Below are 18,919 nucleotides of genomic sequence, written 5' to 3' on the forward strand. Positions count from 1 at the left end.
CGCTGACCGAATATCAGCAATAAAAATTAAACCGATAAACAAAACTTGTGAAACGTCTTACATCTAACCTTCGAAAAGCAAACAGAGTCTGATTCTGTGTATTTCTTGCATCTACGAACGATAGGGACAAAAATATCCAAAAAATTTAAGTAATTTTTCTGACGATACCATGACTGATAATTTTTACTTTAATGAAAAATATTATGTTTAAGTATTGTAGTTTCTTGTTCTAAAACGGTTTTGCTTAAAAAAAATTGGAAGTATAAAAAATAATTGAAATCAATTTTCTATATAAGAATTTAAAAATTAGTCATTTTTGAACTTAAAAATTTACTATATAGCAAATAGCTGGAGATTTGCAAAAAATATCCTAGATTCCTTCAACCTTCTACTTTGCAATTACGTACAAACTTAGGAAAAAAATAACTTTAGGAAGTCAGGAAGAATTATTTACTCTATGGGACACCGGTGTTTCAATCGTCCTTAAAGGGTTAATTAAAAAGTAATACTTTTGAAATCGTTTTTTTTTTTAATTTATTTTTGTTTTGTATTTTAATTTTTAATTATTTTGCTCCACTGAGCTAGCGTTCCAGGGTTAACCAAAAAATAATCCATAATAAAATTTAATTTTGCATTTTTATATTATCATTTTATTATTGCTGATTTTTTCTATATGATATTTTTACAGTGTTTTATGTTAATTTCTTTTCAATAAAACCAATCAATGTAGAAAGGTGAGTACGTGAAATTGCGGGATCATTTTAAAAAGTTGTTCCTCTTCTTTTTTTTTAATAATATCTTAAATTTGTTGTAACAAATAAGTCAATTCACAAACACAGAAAAATTCTGATTCTAAATTTAAGAATATGACTCTGGAAACTTAAACTGGGAACTTAATTAATTGATCGGGAGTTTAAGTACAGCATTAGCTAGAAAACTGAAATATGTCTTGGGATTTGCAAATTATGATTAAAACTAAATGATCAAGGATTTAGGATTTCATTGGCAATTAGATGGGATTTGAAATTAAATTCCTGGGTGTTTCTGTTTAAGAATTTTTCATTTTTCTGTGTGTATTCAATAATTGACTTTGTTTGACTTTTAACATTATATTTTTCCCAAAAATTTTCGCCAAAAATTTCCATAATTCTTCTGAGTTGAATTAAATTTCTAGGAGTAGGATTTCAAGCTTCGAACACACTATGGCTTCGAACATTCCATTTTTCCCATATTCTTTTAATGAATCTGATCTAATCAATAAATTTTAATAGTCAGTCTTAAGACACACATTTCCTGAAAACAGGCCAGATTTTTTAAAGGAATAAGGGCCTTGACAGACCTGAGGATTAGCCGAGAGACGGCTTAGTGTAATTATATTCGACATAATGGTTAAACCTCATTTCAATCATTTTCCACTTAGTCGTCTCTCGGCTTAAGTCGCAAGTGTGTCTAGGGCATAAGGGAAAAATACTAAGTGTTCAAGTGTTCGAAGCCAGAGACACTTTCTTTTAAGCTCTCTTTGTCTCAGAATAGTGGTGATCATAGAACAATTTTGTCTATTTTCGATAAACTTTCGACCGAGAAGAGTGATTTGTCTTTGAAAAGTTGCTGAACTTTCGCATATCTTGTGTTATTGGGTTCTTCACGTGTTCTGTTCTGCGTTCTGCCCAGAAAAGAAGCAAAATAAGATTAGGCGATCGAGAGGCCCTTTATAGTCAGACTAAATGGAGCCATGAAAGTCCAAAATTGCAATATTCTCTCGTTCAATCACTGCTCCTCTTGATAGCTCTTGCAAAATTAATTATAATAGCCGACTGTTTGTCGTCAATTGGCAATCTCAATTAATTAAAATACGCATTAAACTCTTTTAATAACGGAGACAAACAAGTGATTGAGAGGCGTACAGAAATAACAAAAGATATCATTTAATTGACGAGAGAAAATGGGACAGAAAACAATGTCTCAATATTAATTGAATAATTAATTAGTGAAATTATCACACCAAAGTTCTCTCAGGGGTTATCAAATAGTTGTTGTTCTGCGGAAGATTTTTGCCATTTGAGAAAACACGCTTGATCTATTGTATGATGTATTCTTTTTCTCGCCTCTCTTTTCGCCTGTTTTGTGGCCTTCGAGGAGTTTTGGCTACTGGATTTACACTGTGTGTTGCTTCTGGAACTTGAACAATCGATCCACCAGTGATTTTCTTTTTAGCTCCTTTTTTTTGGTTTGCCAAAAAATAATCTGATACAGTCGTTAGTGGTAAGCTCGATATCATCAAAAAGACCATTTTCGCAGAAATCATTCTCATGAATGCCGGTCATTTCGGCATCTTTTTGGGTGGATTTTCAAATAACATCATTATTCTCACCGATGAATATTACCATTAGCTCAATATATCACTTTTTTTGCATTTATTGCTTGGCAAATTGTACGAAATACGGCTAAATTTGCCAAAGACGCTTCTAATGAGTGGTTTTTTTGCTCAGTGGATATGTTTCCGTTCGACCTGAGAGGTGTTATTTGTCTGCGCAAATGATCATAGGAGTTTAATTGCCACGGAAATGAGGTACAATTGAGAGTAGATTCACGAAAATATCATTTTTTGCAATTGAAATGGATTTTTTGGTCATTTTTGCAAAATGTCCATTTTTATTCTGTTCTAAAGACGTTAGGTTTAAATTTTAATTTAGGTATACTGGCAGTTTGACTATTGAAATGCAGAGGGCGGAGAAATAATTTTTGAAAAATCTCACCATTTCTCCTGAGGCAACCCCAGCAGCTGATTGTCAGTGGTGAACAAAAGCTTTGAGTGGGGAGTTTCTGGGGGCATTTTTGCACAATTTTCTCGTCAAATTTCCCGTGGATTAGCTAGTGAAAAATGCAATATTCCTCCACAGAGGCATAGTGTGGACATCAGGGAAGACATAGAGAGTGCAGAATTGGCAAAAAAGTCCCCGTGGAGTGCGGTGGAAGTGTGAAAAAATTGGGACGCAGATGACAGTTTGAGAGAGTACATCAAAATAAACAGATGTTTGGGAAGATTTAGCAACTGGACAAAAATCCATCCTGCCAGGCATTTGAGCTGATAAAATGCCAGGGAATAGTGTGAGGAAATATCGGAGGGATACAAGTGAGGTGAGCTGTTGCCTCAAGTACGTCATCTTCAGCTGCAATGTCTGCTTCTGGGTGAGTTTGACCTCGAAAGCCTGAACCCAAAACATTCTCTCTCCACGCAAAAAATTTCTCCCACATCTTTTTGCCTATTTTTGGTCAATACCTCGCGATAAAATAGCCTGTTTGACTATTAAAATTTCCGCCTTTCTTCCAACATTCCCATCCCATTGCGAAATAGTCAAGCATTGATGGTTTTGTCGCCCTCCTCCAAAGAGATGATCACTCGACACAAAACCTCCTTCCTTTGTCTACCTCGTCTAACGCTCAAAGATTACAAATTAAATTCTTCCTAATGATTTCGCTAAGAAAATAGAAAATTACTCTCCATGGTCACAAACTAGCCATCAAGGTGACTTTCTGCGTTTTATGGGGGGAAATTGGTAATTAATTGCAATCGAGGTTGTTCTTGCTCCCAACTGTTCTTGGCGTAGGAAGCTTCGGCAGCTTGTTTATCGCTTCCACTTTATTCCCATTAGGTTCTCAGTTAAATTTTTAATAGGATTTCATGCGAGGAAAACAGAACAGGAAGTTGCTAGAACGGTCGATTTTGAGAATTTACCGGGAAACTTTGTAAAATGCAATTGGTCATTTAGGAATTTTATTGCAACTTCCAAAATCAATTAGAAAGTAATAAAAAGAAAATTTATAGTTTGCAAAATATTGAAGAAATTCTAGCTGTCTTCTGGGATTTTTTTTATAAAAAAAACTGAATAATTAGGGTAAGTACCAAATTCCGGCCAGCTTTCAATTTCGGCCACATTTTTTATTCCTCGAATTTCCATGAATTTTTAGGTTTTGTATACTTTAAAGCAAAGGTGTGCAAAAACCGTTTGAAACCGAATAAACGTCAAAATAAGTTTGTTTAAGCGTTTTGACCATTGACGTACATGCTTTATTTGACGGTTATTCAGTTTCAACGGTTCTTGCACGCCTCTGCTCTAAAGATTAAACAATGCAAAAAATAACAATAAAAATGTCGCTTCGACGAGCAAGATAATCTGAAAAAGACATTGGAAGAATTCCGGAAGGGCACGGAACTATGAGAATGAAGTTGGCCGAAATAAGCCACCAATGCTATGCCTACATTGTTATTCATTTTAAAATGTATTAAGAATGATTTTAGAGAAATTAAAGACGATAAACTGTCTACAAAGATTCCAAGCAACACTCCTTATAATAAAGTAACAAAAAATTCAATTCGTATTAAAAATATTATATTTCAAATTTGAGACTTTGGCGTTTGCATGCAACTATGCCGAAATTTGGCACACTTACCCTAGCAGTTGCTAAAAGATTTGGAATTGCTCTCTAGTCCGAAACAAAGTCAGGCTGATCTTCGAAAATATTTAACCTGTAAAATTTGGCAGTAAAGGCAGTAGGGGGAATTGGGGTAGTAGTAAACAGGGGTAGTTGTAAACACTGTGATTTTTTCATTAATTTTGAGACTGCAAAGGATAAAACCCGTAAGCATTCATAGATACCATAGGGATATATGTCCACAGATGAATTGGTTAATAAAATACTAACGGACTAAATAATAATAAAAACAATAAAATACTAGCGGACGTTTCACGTGTGAGTTTCCATATAAATATTTCGCAGAACTCCGCGGAATTTAACGCTGGAATTCCAATGGTTCGTACTTGAAATTCCATGGAGAGCTATGATTCCAATGGAATTTCCGGCTCCAAATTCCATGGAAAACTTAGTGGAATTTTTGCGTCAAATTCCGCGGGTTTTTGCAATTTGGACGCTAGTTTTCCACTGGAATTTCCGCGGAATTTTGCTATGGAAAGTCAATTGTATCTTGACATCATGTGACTTCTTATTGAACACAGTGCCACTAATTTTTAGTCTTAGTCTGTCAAGGCCTTTACGGCTTAAGACAAAAGGCGACCTAGTCGGAAACTGATGGGAATGAAGTCTAATCATTATTTTGATTATAATTACTTTAAGCTGCCTCTCGGTTTAACTGAGTGTGTCCAGAGAAAAAAATCTTTTGGTACTAATCTCAGGGTGCTCTACATGACGAGACAACATAGTTTGACTGAACTTGGCTTATTTTGTCTCCAGTTTGCCTTTTCTGCTATTTTTAAACTAGGTTTTCAAAGCACCTTTTTTGTGCAATGTAATTTGCTCCCTTTGTCCCAGAATTTTGGGAACTTCAGCTTGTTTAACTTTTTTGAAAATATTTATTAAATCATATTTGCCTTCGAAATAAAAAAAAATAACTTTCCATGAAGTTGTAAACATAGCAAAATTCATATAGGTGCGTTTTAATTAGAAATATAGGAGATCTTCTGGAAGCTCGTCAAAAGTAACCGTTTTGTTACATTTTGCCCCAAGCTTCCATAAATATTCGTTATTCTTGAGAAGGTGGAAAAGAAGGCAAAGAAAATTTTAAGAATTAAACTTCGTATACTTATTCCTTAAAATTTATTTTAGACACCAGCTTACCTCGAATTGTCTTCATTGAAATTTCACACTTTTCCAATCTAATGTCATCTGATTTTCCGATTTTCTGTTCTTTGAACATTTAGATCAGGATTTTATTCTATTTTTATTATATTTATAAAATAATTGAACCAGTTTGTTACTGACAATTTTATAATTTTATTCATTCGGCATTCAAATCATCAATATGAATGAATAAAATTCCAAAATTGTCAGTAACAAATTGTTTCAATTATTTATACATTTATAGATAATGAAAATAGAATAAATTCCTGATCTAAATGTTCAAAAAACAGAAAATCGAATATAATTAAAGAAACAGAAAACCGGAAACTCGAATGCCATTCGATTGCAAAAATCTGAGAAAGAAAAAGAATTTTCTATTTAAAAAATTTTCTTGAGATGAAATTTTTGAAAAATGATTTAAATGATGACAAGGAGGGTCCCGGTCAAAATTTCGAAAGCCAAAATCTCAAAACCAAAATCTCGAATGCCAAAATTATGAAAGCCGAAATCTCGAAAAGCCAATATTTCGAAATCCAGAATCCCGAACGCCAATATTTCGAAAGTCAAAATCCCGAAAATCAAAAATTCCAAAAGCCGAAATCCCGAACAGCAATATTCCGAAATACAAAATCTTGAAATCCCGAGCGGCAAAATTCTGAAAGCCAAAATTTCGAAATTCAAAATCCCGAACGCCAAAATTTCGAAAGCCAAAATCCCGAAACCCAAAATTTTGAAAGCCAAAATTTCTAAACCAAAAATCCCGAAAGTCAAAATTCTTAAAGCCAAAAATTCGAAATTCAAAATCTCGAAAAGCCAAAATCCTGAAGGTAAAAATCCCGAAAAGCTAAAGTTTCGAAACCAAAAATCCCGAAAGTCTAAATTCTGAAAGCCAAAAATTCGAAATCCACAATTCCGAAAAGCCAAAATTCTGAAAGTAAAAATCCCGAGAAGCTAAAGTTTCGAAACCAAAAATCCCGAAAGTCAAAATTCTGAAAGCCAAAAATTTGAAATCCAAAATCCCGAAAAGCCAAAATTCTGAAAGTAAAAATCCCGAAAGCTAAAGTTTCGAAACCAAAAATCCCGAAAGTCTAAATTCTGAAAGCCAAAAATTCGAAATTCAAAATCCCGAAAAGCCAAAATTCTGAAAGTAAAAATCTAGAAAAGCTAATGTCACGAAACCAAAAATCCCTAACGCCAAAATCCGAAAACCAAAATCCCAAACTAAAAGTGTCATAGCTACTCCCACGATTGCACCCGCGCTTGTTGGAGACAAAGGGAAATCTGGGGTTGGAAAAATGATTATACATTATGCTCCGTATAATTTCATCCTTTTCAGAATTTTGATCATTCGGAATTCAGCCCTAAGGGTTTTGGTTTTAGGTATTTCGTCCCATTCGGAATTTTGTCTCATCGGATTTTTTCCATTCGGGATTTTTCCCGGAACCGGATTTACTCATATAAATAATTCATTATAGATTATTTCTTTTCATTCACAAATCTTTACTTAATTTTTCTTTATACGATTTTTTCCACTTACAAACTTTTCGTTTTATAAATTTTTTGTGAAACGAATTTCTTATCATACGATTTTTTTGTATTCACAAATTTTTCGTGTGATCAATTTTTCGAAATACGAATTTTTCATAATATTGAATAATGAATTTTTCGTTTATAAATTGATTTTTTTTTGAAGAACGAATTTTTCCTGACAAGAATATTCTAATTAAACTAATCTTATAAAGAAAGTGATTTTTCGTGATTTGAAATTTTTTATTTAAGAATTTTTCGTGTTACAAATATTTCATAATAATAGAATTTTTGCATAGGTAAATTTTAATGGATCTTAATTTTTTGATACTGATTTTTTTCATTATATGTAATTAATTGTATATTCAAAGAATTTTCCTGAAATCAATTTTCGAAATACGTATTTTTCGTATTACGAAATTTTCTAATGCCTTATATGATTCCTTTTTAATATGGTACCATCCTTGGGAGTAGAAAATCGTTCTGTTCCTAGAATTAGAAAAATCCTAATATAGGGGAAAGTACTCTCCCATCGAACGTTCATGCCTTTGAATAATGTGAATTTTCTTTACGTTTCCTAAGAGACTTAAACATTTCTATTAAATGTTAGCTCGCTTATTATCAATTATTCATAATTATGTGACAATCATATGGAAACTTCTTAGGAAAAGTAAAAGAAAATCACATTATTCGAACACTGAGAGAAATCCGAAAAAGTTAAAATAACATTCCGGAAATGTTAATTTTACCCTGCATTATTTATCCGAAATCAGTGTAAATATTATGCTTTTTAGGTGTATTAGGGGTTAAGGTTACCCTTTTTCATGTTAATTTTACACTTAGAAAGGTGTAAAATTAACATTAAAAAATGTTGATATATTTTTACACCTGAAAAGTGTTAAAATTACGGGGGAAAAAAGTTAATCGCACCCCCGTTTTTTCCTCAGTGAAAGCATGAACCTTTTCCCTACTGCTCAATTCGACTTTACTCTTCCATTATGGAGTTTTTGTGATAAAAATTTGACATTTCGAAACATCGGGGAATTTCGGACAAAGGAATTTCGAAGTTCGAACTTTGATAATTTTGTAATTTATTATTTTTTTTTAGAGTAATTTTGAAGATTTTTTAATTGATATTTTATCAATTCTTTTATGAGGATTAGAACAACTTTTCGATTTTGTTTTCTGTAATCTTTTCCATTGTCACTTTCTGCAAAGTGTAAACTTTTTTCCCTTGGACTTGGACACTCCTAAGCGTCAACAATATTATTGTCGCTGAGCGGAATGACTCAATGCAAATATACTCTTCCCTCTCATTTATCCCTCCTCCTCCTCCTCCCCCTCCTCGCATCCCATTGTCTCACATGAATGCTAATTTCCACTGGTTGAGCGTGGGTGAGAATGGTGTAACACTTCGCGCGGTGGCCAATTGCTTCTCCGGCAATTACATATCGTACCAATTGGCGGTGGGCATAATTTGCAGATTCTGGGCTTGTGCATCCTGGCTGTGGGAGTTTGGGCGTGGACTGAGAAGGACATCTTCAACAATGTGTCAAAGTTTGCCAATATCGCCCTCGATCCGGCCTTCATTCTCATCTGCATTGGGGCAATAACCTTTGTGATTGGATTCACGGGATGCGTGGGTGCTCTGAGGGAGAATACCTGCCTCTTGGCAGCCTATGCCATCTTCCTCACAATTCTGCTGTTGATGGAAATGAGCGTTGGGGTACTTGGGTTCATTCTCAAGGACAAGGGTTGGATTAAGGAACAGGCAACGGAGGGTCTGAGGGCTTTTATCACGCATTACCGCGAGGATCCGGATCAGCAGAATCTCATCGATTGGATCCAGGAAGATTGGCTACAATGCTGTGGCATTGAAGGCCCAAAGGATTGGGACAGCAACAACTACTTCAACTGTTCGTCCCATGCAGTGGGGAGTCGTGAGGCGTGTGGTGTGCCCTTTTCGTGCTGCAAAAGGCGCCCCCATGAACTCATCAAAAACAAACAATGTGGCTACGATGTGAGGAAGGAGGGATATGTGAGTACCTTTTAATTATTCACCTTGCTTTGTCTCCTCTCACTATGGTTGCTTCTCTTCCTGGGGGATAAACTGCTGTCCCCTGTGCCACGGCTATTCAATTAACCCGGGGAATATGGATGGGGGGGGGCGTTCAGGGGTTTGAGGAGGGTTTAAGTGGGTTTTGCCGCTGGAGGATGTCACAGGAGACTTTTATTGCTCAATTATCACATGATACCATGGTGGACGGTCTAACGAGGCGAAACTGTCTCCCTTGATGTCCTTTTTCTTGCATTTTAAATTTATGGCTTGCAGGAAGGGGTAGTCATTGAGGATTTTTTTGTACATGAACCAGGAAGTTCATAATTATTTCTTTTTTTTCTAATCAATATTTTAATCAAATGATTCTAATCAAAAATATTGTTCTATCACCTAATAATTTATTATCTAATAACATTTTCTATCAAAATTAAAAAAGGGACTGTAAAATCAATTTTAAGTTTTCAAGAAATCTCATTTTTAATTTACTAAAAAAGTCTTTTATCTTCCTAACGAGGACATTTTCTGAAAAACGCTGCGATTTTATCATTTTAGCTGATTGATCAGCAAAAATATGCTGACCGGTTAGCAGTCGTCGAACAAGAAGTGCTAACCAAAAATGTGGAAATGGCACTGCTGTGAGAATGTCATTTTAAGGTTAGCAGAATTCAGCTGACTTAAAATCGGTTAAGAAAAATGTAAGTGCTTCCGCATGAAACATGTTCCACGATTGCAGTTTTAGTGGAAAATGTTAAAAAAAATGCCTATTAATGTTTTTTTGGAAAATTTAACAAAGTCAGAAAAATCTGTAATGTATCTCGACTCGACTTATCATAATCTAGCGCGGAATTTTTAACAAGATGCATGTAATAAGTCGACATACAATAATATAATTTGAAAAAAAACATCAGAACTCGGTAATTTAAAATGACTTACAATAGAAATATTATTTATATTGAATTTGATATACCGATTTTTTAAAAAAAATATAAATAGAGCGTAGTTTCAGCAATTTAGTTTAAATCTTATAGCAGCTGTAGCAGCAATATGAATGATTGATAAATTTTTTGTTAAGTATTGTTTAAAACCTTTCCCTGAGAAAAAAGTTAAATCAAAAGAAAAGTCAGCAAAATAGTCAAATATCCAGAAACCTTAACGCTTTTCATTTTTTAGAAAGATTTCCGGAGAAAATAATTTAATAATATTTAATACAAATAACTGAATTCAAGATACAAATTTCATTTATAAACCTCATATCGATCACTCAGAATAAGAAACGAACAACTCGCGAATGGCCAACTTTACAGGAGAGCGATTTAAAGCTGAGATTTGCATTTGCTAATAAATCAATTAATTTAACTTCACTTTCCTAATCACAAACGAAAGGATTCGATAATAGCTATCTTAATTCCATAAAATTTTCACAAAATAATGTGTATTTTAATAACTATTACAATATTTTCCGAGTTGTAACATATTTTTCCAGAGCTGCCATATCGTCAGTTAAATCAGCATTTGTCGTAACTTCATTTTGACAACTTTTCAGGAGACGAAATTTTCAGTTCAATATTATTTTTCTTAAAAATGAGCCCCAAATGCGATACTTTAGAGTCAAAATAATAAAAGTGGCACTAATAAACTGTAAGGTAACTCGAGAAAATCTTTATAAAATTATTTAAAAGCTGAGATATTGTGAAATATTTTAGAAGAAACACAATAATATTTTATCGTAACTTCCATCGTTTATAAAGACGTAACTTCCAATGTATGGAGATTGTGGAAGTTACGACAATTTTCTAAAATGCATTATATCAATTTGAATTATTCTAGTGATAATAAGCCCCTTTATTTGACTAAATTAGTCAATAATACTGTTATCCCTCTCCCTAAAAGCTTTTATTTCATAAGTTTTATTGAATAAATGTTGTGCGCCACGTCGCTTGTTTTGTTTTGAATTAATGACAGATGGGTAGGGATATTTTCTCACTTTTTCCTCGCAAATATTGAATTAAAATGATTTCATGTTACACTATTCGCACTGTCTTTCGATATTTGGAAGAGTTTATAAACGGTTTATTGAGAAATATTGCAATTTTGCTGCAAATTACAAGCCACGGAAATGAGCAAAAGAAGTTACGGCAAATGCTGATTATTGAAAATTTTGTATGGAAATTTGTCGTAACTTCTCCAAAAATGGAAGTTACGACAAATTCTGATAAATTTTTCTTAATTAAGGGCACTTACGATAATTTTTGTTTAAAATAATTTTTATTGGGCTTATAAAAGTTTCTTTTTCACAAGTGCGTTTAATAAACAAAATTACGCTGGTTCCAAATATGTATATATCTCAAAATCGCAAAAATGAAGTTACGATAAATGCTGATTTAACTGACGATATCAATAGCTCAGGATGAGACCCGAACAACTCGAGTTTTCTCACGCTGCCAAAAGACCCGGCTAGTCACGCATCATTTGTCAAAGTTGTTTCTATATCATTCCCCATACGCATCACTATCTATGTATAGTAATTGTACTAAGTAATCTTTTCAAAACATTTTAACACTTTAAAACCCGAGCCAAAAAAATCACGTAAAATACCAAACTGGCATAAAATGCCAGTGCAGATATTCTCCACAAAAAAAGGAAATTTTCAATAGTTTTTCGTTCCGTAACACTTCTACAGCAGTTCTAGGAGTCATAAATTATTTTTTCAATAAATATTTTCCCATTTTTCTTGTCATTTTTATATAAATTTTGTGAAAATTGACAACAAATGCCAAAGTGAATTTTTACAGATTTTCATAGCAAAAAGGCAATTTCTATTGAATTTCCCTTTTTCTAGCAATTTGGTAAGGATCTTAGAACACATATCTATATATTTTCCTGTAAAATTTTCAAATTCTCATATTAGGCTCCGGAAACGTCCTTCCTCATATACGGGGTCAAAAATCCGTCGTAGAATCCTCGCCTCAAACGCGGCTAAGAGATCGGAATTAATTCTCTTTGCTGAGGACCCACGTCTCAGACGAATACGTGAGGACTGGCAGGATCATAGTCCTATACAGTAGGGGAGACTGGGGCACATGTAACCATTTTCGATAGATGCGAATTTGAGGTGATTTTCCAAGGACACCGTGATTTTTTGGAAAATATTTCTTAGCTCATGTTTTACCCTTGGGTATAGGCAATTCGTCGAGGGTAATGCGGATGCTGGAAAACAATTGAGTTTTCCATAAAAATAAAATTTGTGTCCCTGTGCATTTTTCTCTTTTCACAAAATACCTGGGGTAGAAGTAACCACTTTCTGGGGAGGATGTAAACACCTTTTTTCCCAGCCTTGAAATTAACTTTGCACCACCTTCAATTATTTTAATTACTTAAGAGATATATAAAGACTGTATATTTTTCAAAAAATCACGACACTTTTTACAAAGAATAATTAAAATAGCAAAAAAACTAAAAGCATGCATATCAAAGACATTTTTCAATGGAATTTCCCCATATTTTGACATCATGTGACTTTTTATTTAACACAGCGCCACCAATTGTTTTCGTAATCTATGAATTATAGATATTTCGCATGAAGGTCAATTTCCCGCTCTTTTACCTACTCATTTTGTGAAATTGAAATTGCCTGGTTACATCTACCCCAAATGCTGTTTTCTGACCAATTATTAATTCTTTTGAAATAATGTGAATCTCAATTTCTCTAGTAAATCCATAAATATAATCCTAAAAGATGTAGGAAAGAACTGGTATTGCTACATTTCGATTATTTTACACAGTTTTTAATTTCCAGGTGGAAATCCAAATGACCAAAATAATTGAAATATCAACATTTTCGGGAAAAATGATTTTTATTTTTAAAGTATTAGGATTTTATTGACCAATTCTTCTGTGGACATACATCCCCATGGTATCTATGAATGCTTATGGGTTTTATCCTCTGGAGTCTTAAAATTAATGAAAAAAATCACAGTGTTTACAACTACCCCAGATTACTACTGCCCCAGTTCCCCCTAGTAGCTTAGTCAAGCTTCAACAGTTTGATAGGCCTAAACATTCTGAACTTTTGTTTGAGCCTTTAGATTACAGGTAGAGAAACAAACTAACAAAATAGTAAGAACAAGATGTCCCGGGAGTATGCACATTTTCGGGAACGAAGAAAACCGCGCAAAATTTCTTTATGGTGCTATTCCATTGAAAAATGAAAAAGGGAAATCTTCCTCCTGATCAGTCTTTTAGTACATGGCTGTTCCGGAATGCTTCTGCGTAATCAACTTTTCTTTGTGTTGGTTCCTGTCACAACTATTTGGCTGTTTTGGAACACAGCGATAACTGGGGAAAACACGTCAATTAAATACTTTAGGCCACACCCCTTTTACGGAAAATAGTCATTTAAAATAGTCACCAGTGTCCTGTCCTGGATTTATTTTTTTAGTACATTACTGTTCTCATGTATTTCTGCATTATCGACTTCGTGTTGGTTCCTGTCACGACTGTTTTCCCCAGTTATCGTTGTGTTCCAAAAGTCGTGACAGGAACCAACACAAAAATCGGTAACGCAGAAATACATGAAAACAGTCATGTAGAAAAAAATAAGCTCCAGAAAGAAAATTGGTAACGCAGTATATTCTAAAATTTTAACATGAAAATGATTATTTTTCGTAAAAGGGGCGTGGCCTAAAGTATTTGATAGGCGTGGCTTATTCAGAATAGCAGAATAGCGATAAATGTGGCAGAAGGAAAATTTTCTTAGAAAATATGATATCGTCCTCAATGACTTACCTCAATCCTGTATTACGACTTTCCTAATTTTCAAAGTACTAATATCACGTTTTTTAATACACAAATAACTTACTTTCACGCACACAAATGGCTAAATTAGCCCGCTGATAGGCACATTTATGAGAGGGGATGCCTGAGAGCTGGCGAGGATTGGCTGGAGGGAAATCTCTTTACAGTTGCTGGTATCTGTGTTTGCGTAATGATCGTGCAGGTCCGGGAAATAATCTAACCTTACTTTTTTATCTGTTTGCCAAAGAGTTTCAATCTTTTTAGTAGCTTTTCTTGGTTGCTTTCTTGCACTTTGTTGGTTTTGGAGCTTTTTTTGGTTGTTAGAAGAGTTTTGTGTGTGTTTTTTAAAATGATTTTTATTTATTCTTTGGTGTTGTGTTGTGTTTGATTGCATTTAGAATTTCGATGTGTCAAAGATAATCAATGAGAAAGGCTGCGTTCAGGCTGGTGAAGAATGGATGGAAAGGAATTTGATCATGATTGCATCGAGTGCCATATTCCTAGCCTTCTTCCAGGTAATTTTATGCTTTATTTTGTTTTTATTTAGGATTTGAGTAAAGGGGTTTTGTCGAAGATTTTTGATGAAGGATTAGCAGAAAATTGGTTTTAAAGTGAAATTTTTATTGAAATCACATTCGAAAATTAAATTTATTTATCATAAGCTGAAATGGAATGCACACTTATGGCACTGACACACCTTTTCAATTTAGTAAAATTCAATCGATTGAAATTTTACCTATCTTACTCTTTCAAATTGAAATCAGATATAGTTGTCTCTTTCTATCAAATGGAAATTAATGACGCTGGCACACTTTTTCAATTGAGTGAATTTCAATTGATTGAAATTTTACTTCTTAGTATTTCAAAGTGAAATAAGTTATTATGTGTCTCTTTCTGTCAAAAGAAAATTGAAATTTCAATTTCATTTTCAATTTCAATTTGAAATTTCATTTGACAGAAAGAGACAGCTATATCTGATTTTAGTTTGAAAGAGTAAGAGGTAGAATTTCAATCGTTTGAATTTCACCAAATTGAAAAGGTGTGCCAGCGCCATAAAATTTCAATTTCATTTTCAATTTCAATTTCATTTTCAATTTCAATTTTAAATTTCATTTGGCAGAAAGAGACAACTATATCTGATTTCAGTTTGAAAGAGTGAGAGGTAAAATTTCAATCGATTGAATTTCACTCAATTAAAAAGGTGTGCCAGCGCCATTACCAACGTTTTTCCAATTTTTTTCTGTGAGCCTGATTTAATTTTTTTCTGTTTATTTTTTTCTAAAACCCGCTTTAAATTCGTTTTCAGTTGACAGAATTTAGTCATCAATGGCTCAAATGAAAGGTCTTGGAAAATACTACGCGTACAAGACGTTTCAAGTTCGTCAGACTAACGCTAACGACGCTAGTTGAATAAAACAAATTTTAAAACATAACCTCAAATATTTTCAATCTTAGAACCGATTTTGATGATTCCTTTTACTTAATTCTTGAAGACATTTAGGCATTTTCTTTCATTCATATTTTACTGTGACCGAATAAACGCTTAAAACCAAATTTTGTATTTTATTAAAAATCATAAATAAATATTTTAATTTTTTAACAAAATTAATAAAAATTCCAATGGATTACCCGTATTAATTTCCAACTCGAATTTATTATTCAATTCGAGGTGTTCTATAATTTAAAAAATCAGAAATCGCTTATAATGTACATCAAAATTAAATTGGCAAGCCCCTTGAATCAATAATTTTTGCATTTAAAGCTTGTTTAGGAATTTGTGGAATTTTAAAGTGAATGGAATGCTTTTTTAGAATAGTTTAATGCACTTTTTTTCATCGCTTCAAAATAATTAAAAAATATTTTTATTAAATTTGTTTTTTAAATATGTTTTTTCAGATTTTGGGAATCTGCTTCGCACAGAATCTCCGTGCTGATATTTTTGCACAAAAAGCCAAATGGCATTGACAATTGTCCGCCCCCGTCGCTGTTTAAGGAGTCACAAAAATTCTTTCCAGGATCTTCCAAGAAAATTCTCACACAATTTTCCTGTGATTTCTCTTTTGAATATTTGCTGTTTTTTTTTTTTTTGAAAAAAAAAAGTGTGTTCCATTGATAATACTCCAAGATTTTTCCTACATTCTAACTGCCTTCTAAATGAATGAAAAAAAGCTTCAGAAGAAATCACAATAGGAATCCTGTTAGAATTTCTTGAGAGGTTTCTTGGGAAAAGCAATTTAAATTTAAAAAAAAAGTAATCAGACGGGGGCGGCAAAAGTAAAGACAAATCTCCAATGATGTTCCCTTGACGAAAGAATCTAGTGGAAAATATTAGGATAAAGAAATTATGCTTTTAATGGGCTTTTATGGTGGGTCCAAAAGAGAAAAAAAGAAATTGAATGACAACTATATATACGAGATTGCTGTAAAATACAAGAACAAAAAAAAAGACGCATTAGTGTTAATTTTAAAACTGACTATAAGTAGTTCCCCGAAACATTCTAAACAAAAAAAAGAAAAGTTAATTAAATATGTAGAAAGACTTATTTGTCGACTCTGAAGAATACTCTGAATTTCCTTTGTCGTTTTCATATCTGTAATAATTTTCTAAGGAAATAGCGACAGCAGCTAATTTATCGTGAAATATTTACACTGTCTGACTCTGTAATAATGTGATGTATAATATTTTATTTTTCAAACAAATTCCAAGTAAAGTTTATTTCTATTTAATTTTGAAATCAACTGATAAATGTGTTTTTATTATTCTCTTGGGCATTTTTATTTTGCGTTGGACTCTTCAAATGATCTTCCCTTTCAGGTAGATTCTTCAGGAAACGACGTGGCAAAGCATCCCAGGCTTTGCAAAGTGCTCAAACTCGTGACTTAAGTACTTTCGCATAATTTGAACCGATTTACAAATCACTCAAAAGTTCCCCAAAATAGTTTTCAGAATAATAGACTTGATTTTCAGTCAAAAATTAATTATCGGTTGCGAATCGGTTCATTACCGTTTCATAACCGATTGGAACCGATTCAATCTTGTCAAGAATTCCAAGACCTTTCCAATGAACCCAAATATGATATAATTCAGCTGAGAAATACACTCTTTAGAGCCTTTTAAAACTTTGACCTTGAAAACCGTTTTTAAAAGGGGTGGTAAAGTGTTCCAGACTTTGCGAAGTGCGCTTTTAGATGATATACTTCAAAATTATTTTAGCATCAATTACTGTTTACTGGTTCTCAACCGATTTGAAAAAGATCCCACAAAAAAAATGTAAGAATAATAGAATTGAGTTTTGGACAAAAGTTACTTATTGGTTCATAACCTGTACACTACCGGTTCACAACCGATTTGAAACGATTTATAAATCACTAAATTATTGCCCAAATTACCTAAGGAGTAATATGATTGAATTTCGGATAAAAATTAATTACCGGTTGCAAATCGGTTCATTACCGGTTTACAACCGATTGCGACTGCTTCGGTTTTATCTGAAATTCCAAGATCTTTCCAATGAGTCCAAGCATGATACAATTCAACTGAGAAATACTCTCTTTAGAGGCTTTAAAGCCTCTTAAAACTTTGACCTTGAAAACCGTAATTAGGAATGACTCAACGGTATTCTCATTTAACGACGAAATGTCCACCTAGATAATCTCTAAAACATATCCAAAAATGAAAAAAAAATCACACAACGCGTTTTCGATCCATTCCAAAAATATGGTTTTGAAGGGGAAGAGAAAGAGTGGGGGGAAATGAGGGGCATGTTAATGGTCCCAGGGTTGACTTATGGGGATCCCCCAAAGGTTCCAAAGTCTCTATCTAACCGTTTAGATTTTACGTGTGGTAACGGCCGAACGAACAGATGGATGGACAAACAGCATGATATCAATTCTTAAAATCGTCTGAAAGGTCTGAAACGTGAAGATAATGTTGAGAAAAGTGGTCGACGGGGCGTAAACTGAATATTTTGGAGGATGATAAAATCGAGGGATCATACACCTCTCTTTGTGAACTCCGAGTTGCAGAAATGGGATAAAATGAACACACGTAAAACGCATTAAAATGCATCAAACTGCCCCATTTTGACGATTGTAGACTTTTTCAATGTTTACTGCACCATTTTAACGCGGTTAACGTGCATATCTGCAAGTAATTTACTTTAATATGCTCCATTTTGACCGTTTCGACGAAAATGTCTTACAATTGTGTAGAGATCATAAGGCTTTTATCTAAACCGTTTTCATCAAAATAATATTTCAATAATATTTTGATGAATAAACCAATTTTTGAAATGAAATTTTAATGAAAAATGCTTCCATTTTGGGCTAATTAATTTATCATTTTTCCATCATTGGAATGTAAAATTTTTAGAGAGAAAGAAGCTCAAGTGCAAGCACAATGCACTTGGAACATAGCAGAGGTGTGCAAAAACCGTTTGAAACCGAACAAACGTCAAATATAACATTGTACGTCAATGGTCAAACCGCTACCTGAAGAAACTTATTTTGGCAATTATTTGGTTTCAAACGCTTCTTGCACACTCCTGGAATATAGAGACGAATGGACTGTTAAGTGTTGTATAGGCTATAAAGTTCTCACTAAATGGATTTTTCTTCAAAATGGTTTTGAAGTATTATTTTGATGGAAATTTCCAATGTCAAGGCTTTTTAGTTTTCTAGTATAATTTTGAAGTAAAATAATTCGAATTTCTTCAAAATTGATATAAATTTTCTTCAAAATTCTATTTTTGTCAATATTTTCCTTAAGTTAACTGAATGAATAAACTTCCTAGAGACAGAAAACGGCAGCTTATCCAAACCTTTTCGGCGTCTTAGCCTATTTTTTTTTTAATCATTATATGTGTGTATATCTTATTTTAACTGCTCGAAATCCAAAAGAGA

At 33.3% G+C, this 18,919-nt stretch overlaps 1 protein-coding gene across 4 annotated transcripts; it reads left to right on the forward strand.

Moving 5' to 3' along the window:
• The first annotated feature begins 2,784 nt into the window (after positions 1-2,784).
• Positions 2,785-16,756, forward strand: LOC129798078 (tetraspanin-5). 4 transcript variants are annotated; one of them, XM_055841048.1, is made up of 5 exons: positions 2,789-3,189; positions 8,648-9,202; positions 14,109-14,219; positions 14,416-14,532; positions 15,914-16,756. In XM_055841048.1, exons 1-5 carry the CDS (start codon positions 3,094-3,096, stop codon positions 15,980-15,982), a joined length of 948 nt encoding a protein of 315 aa, XP_055697023.1. In that variant the 5' UTR covers positions 2,789-3,093; the 3' UTR covers positions 15,983-16,756. The 4 variants fall into 4 exon arrangements, with proteins under 4 accessions (XP_055697024.1, XP_055697023.1, XP_055697025.1 ...); XM_055841049.1 differs by lacking the exon at positions 14,109-14,219 and having other exon boundaries at positions 2,785-3,189; XM_055841050.1 differs by lacking the exon at positions 14,416-14,532.
• Positions 16,757-18,919: the final 2,163 nt, after the last annotated feature.

This window comes from Phlebotomus papatasi, chromosome 1 (genome assembly GCF_024763615.1).
Source record: "Phlebotomus papatasi isolate M1 chromosome 1, Ppap_2.1, whole genome shotgun sequence".
Lineage (NCBI taxonomy): Eukaryota > Metazoa > Arthropoda > Insecta > Diptera > Psychodidae > Phlebotomus > Phlebotomus papatasi.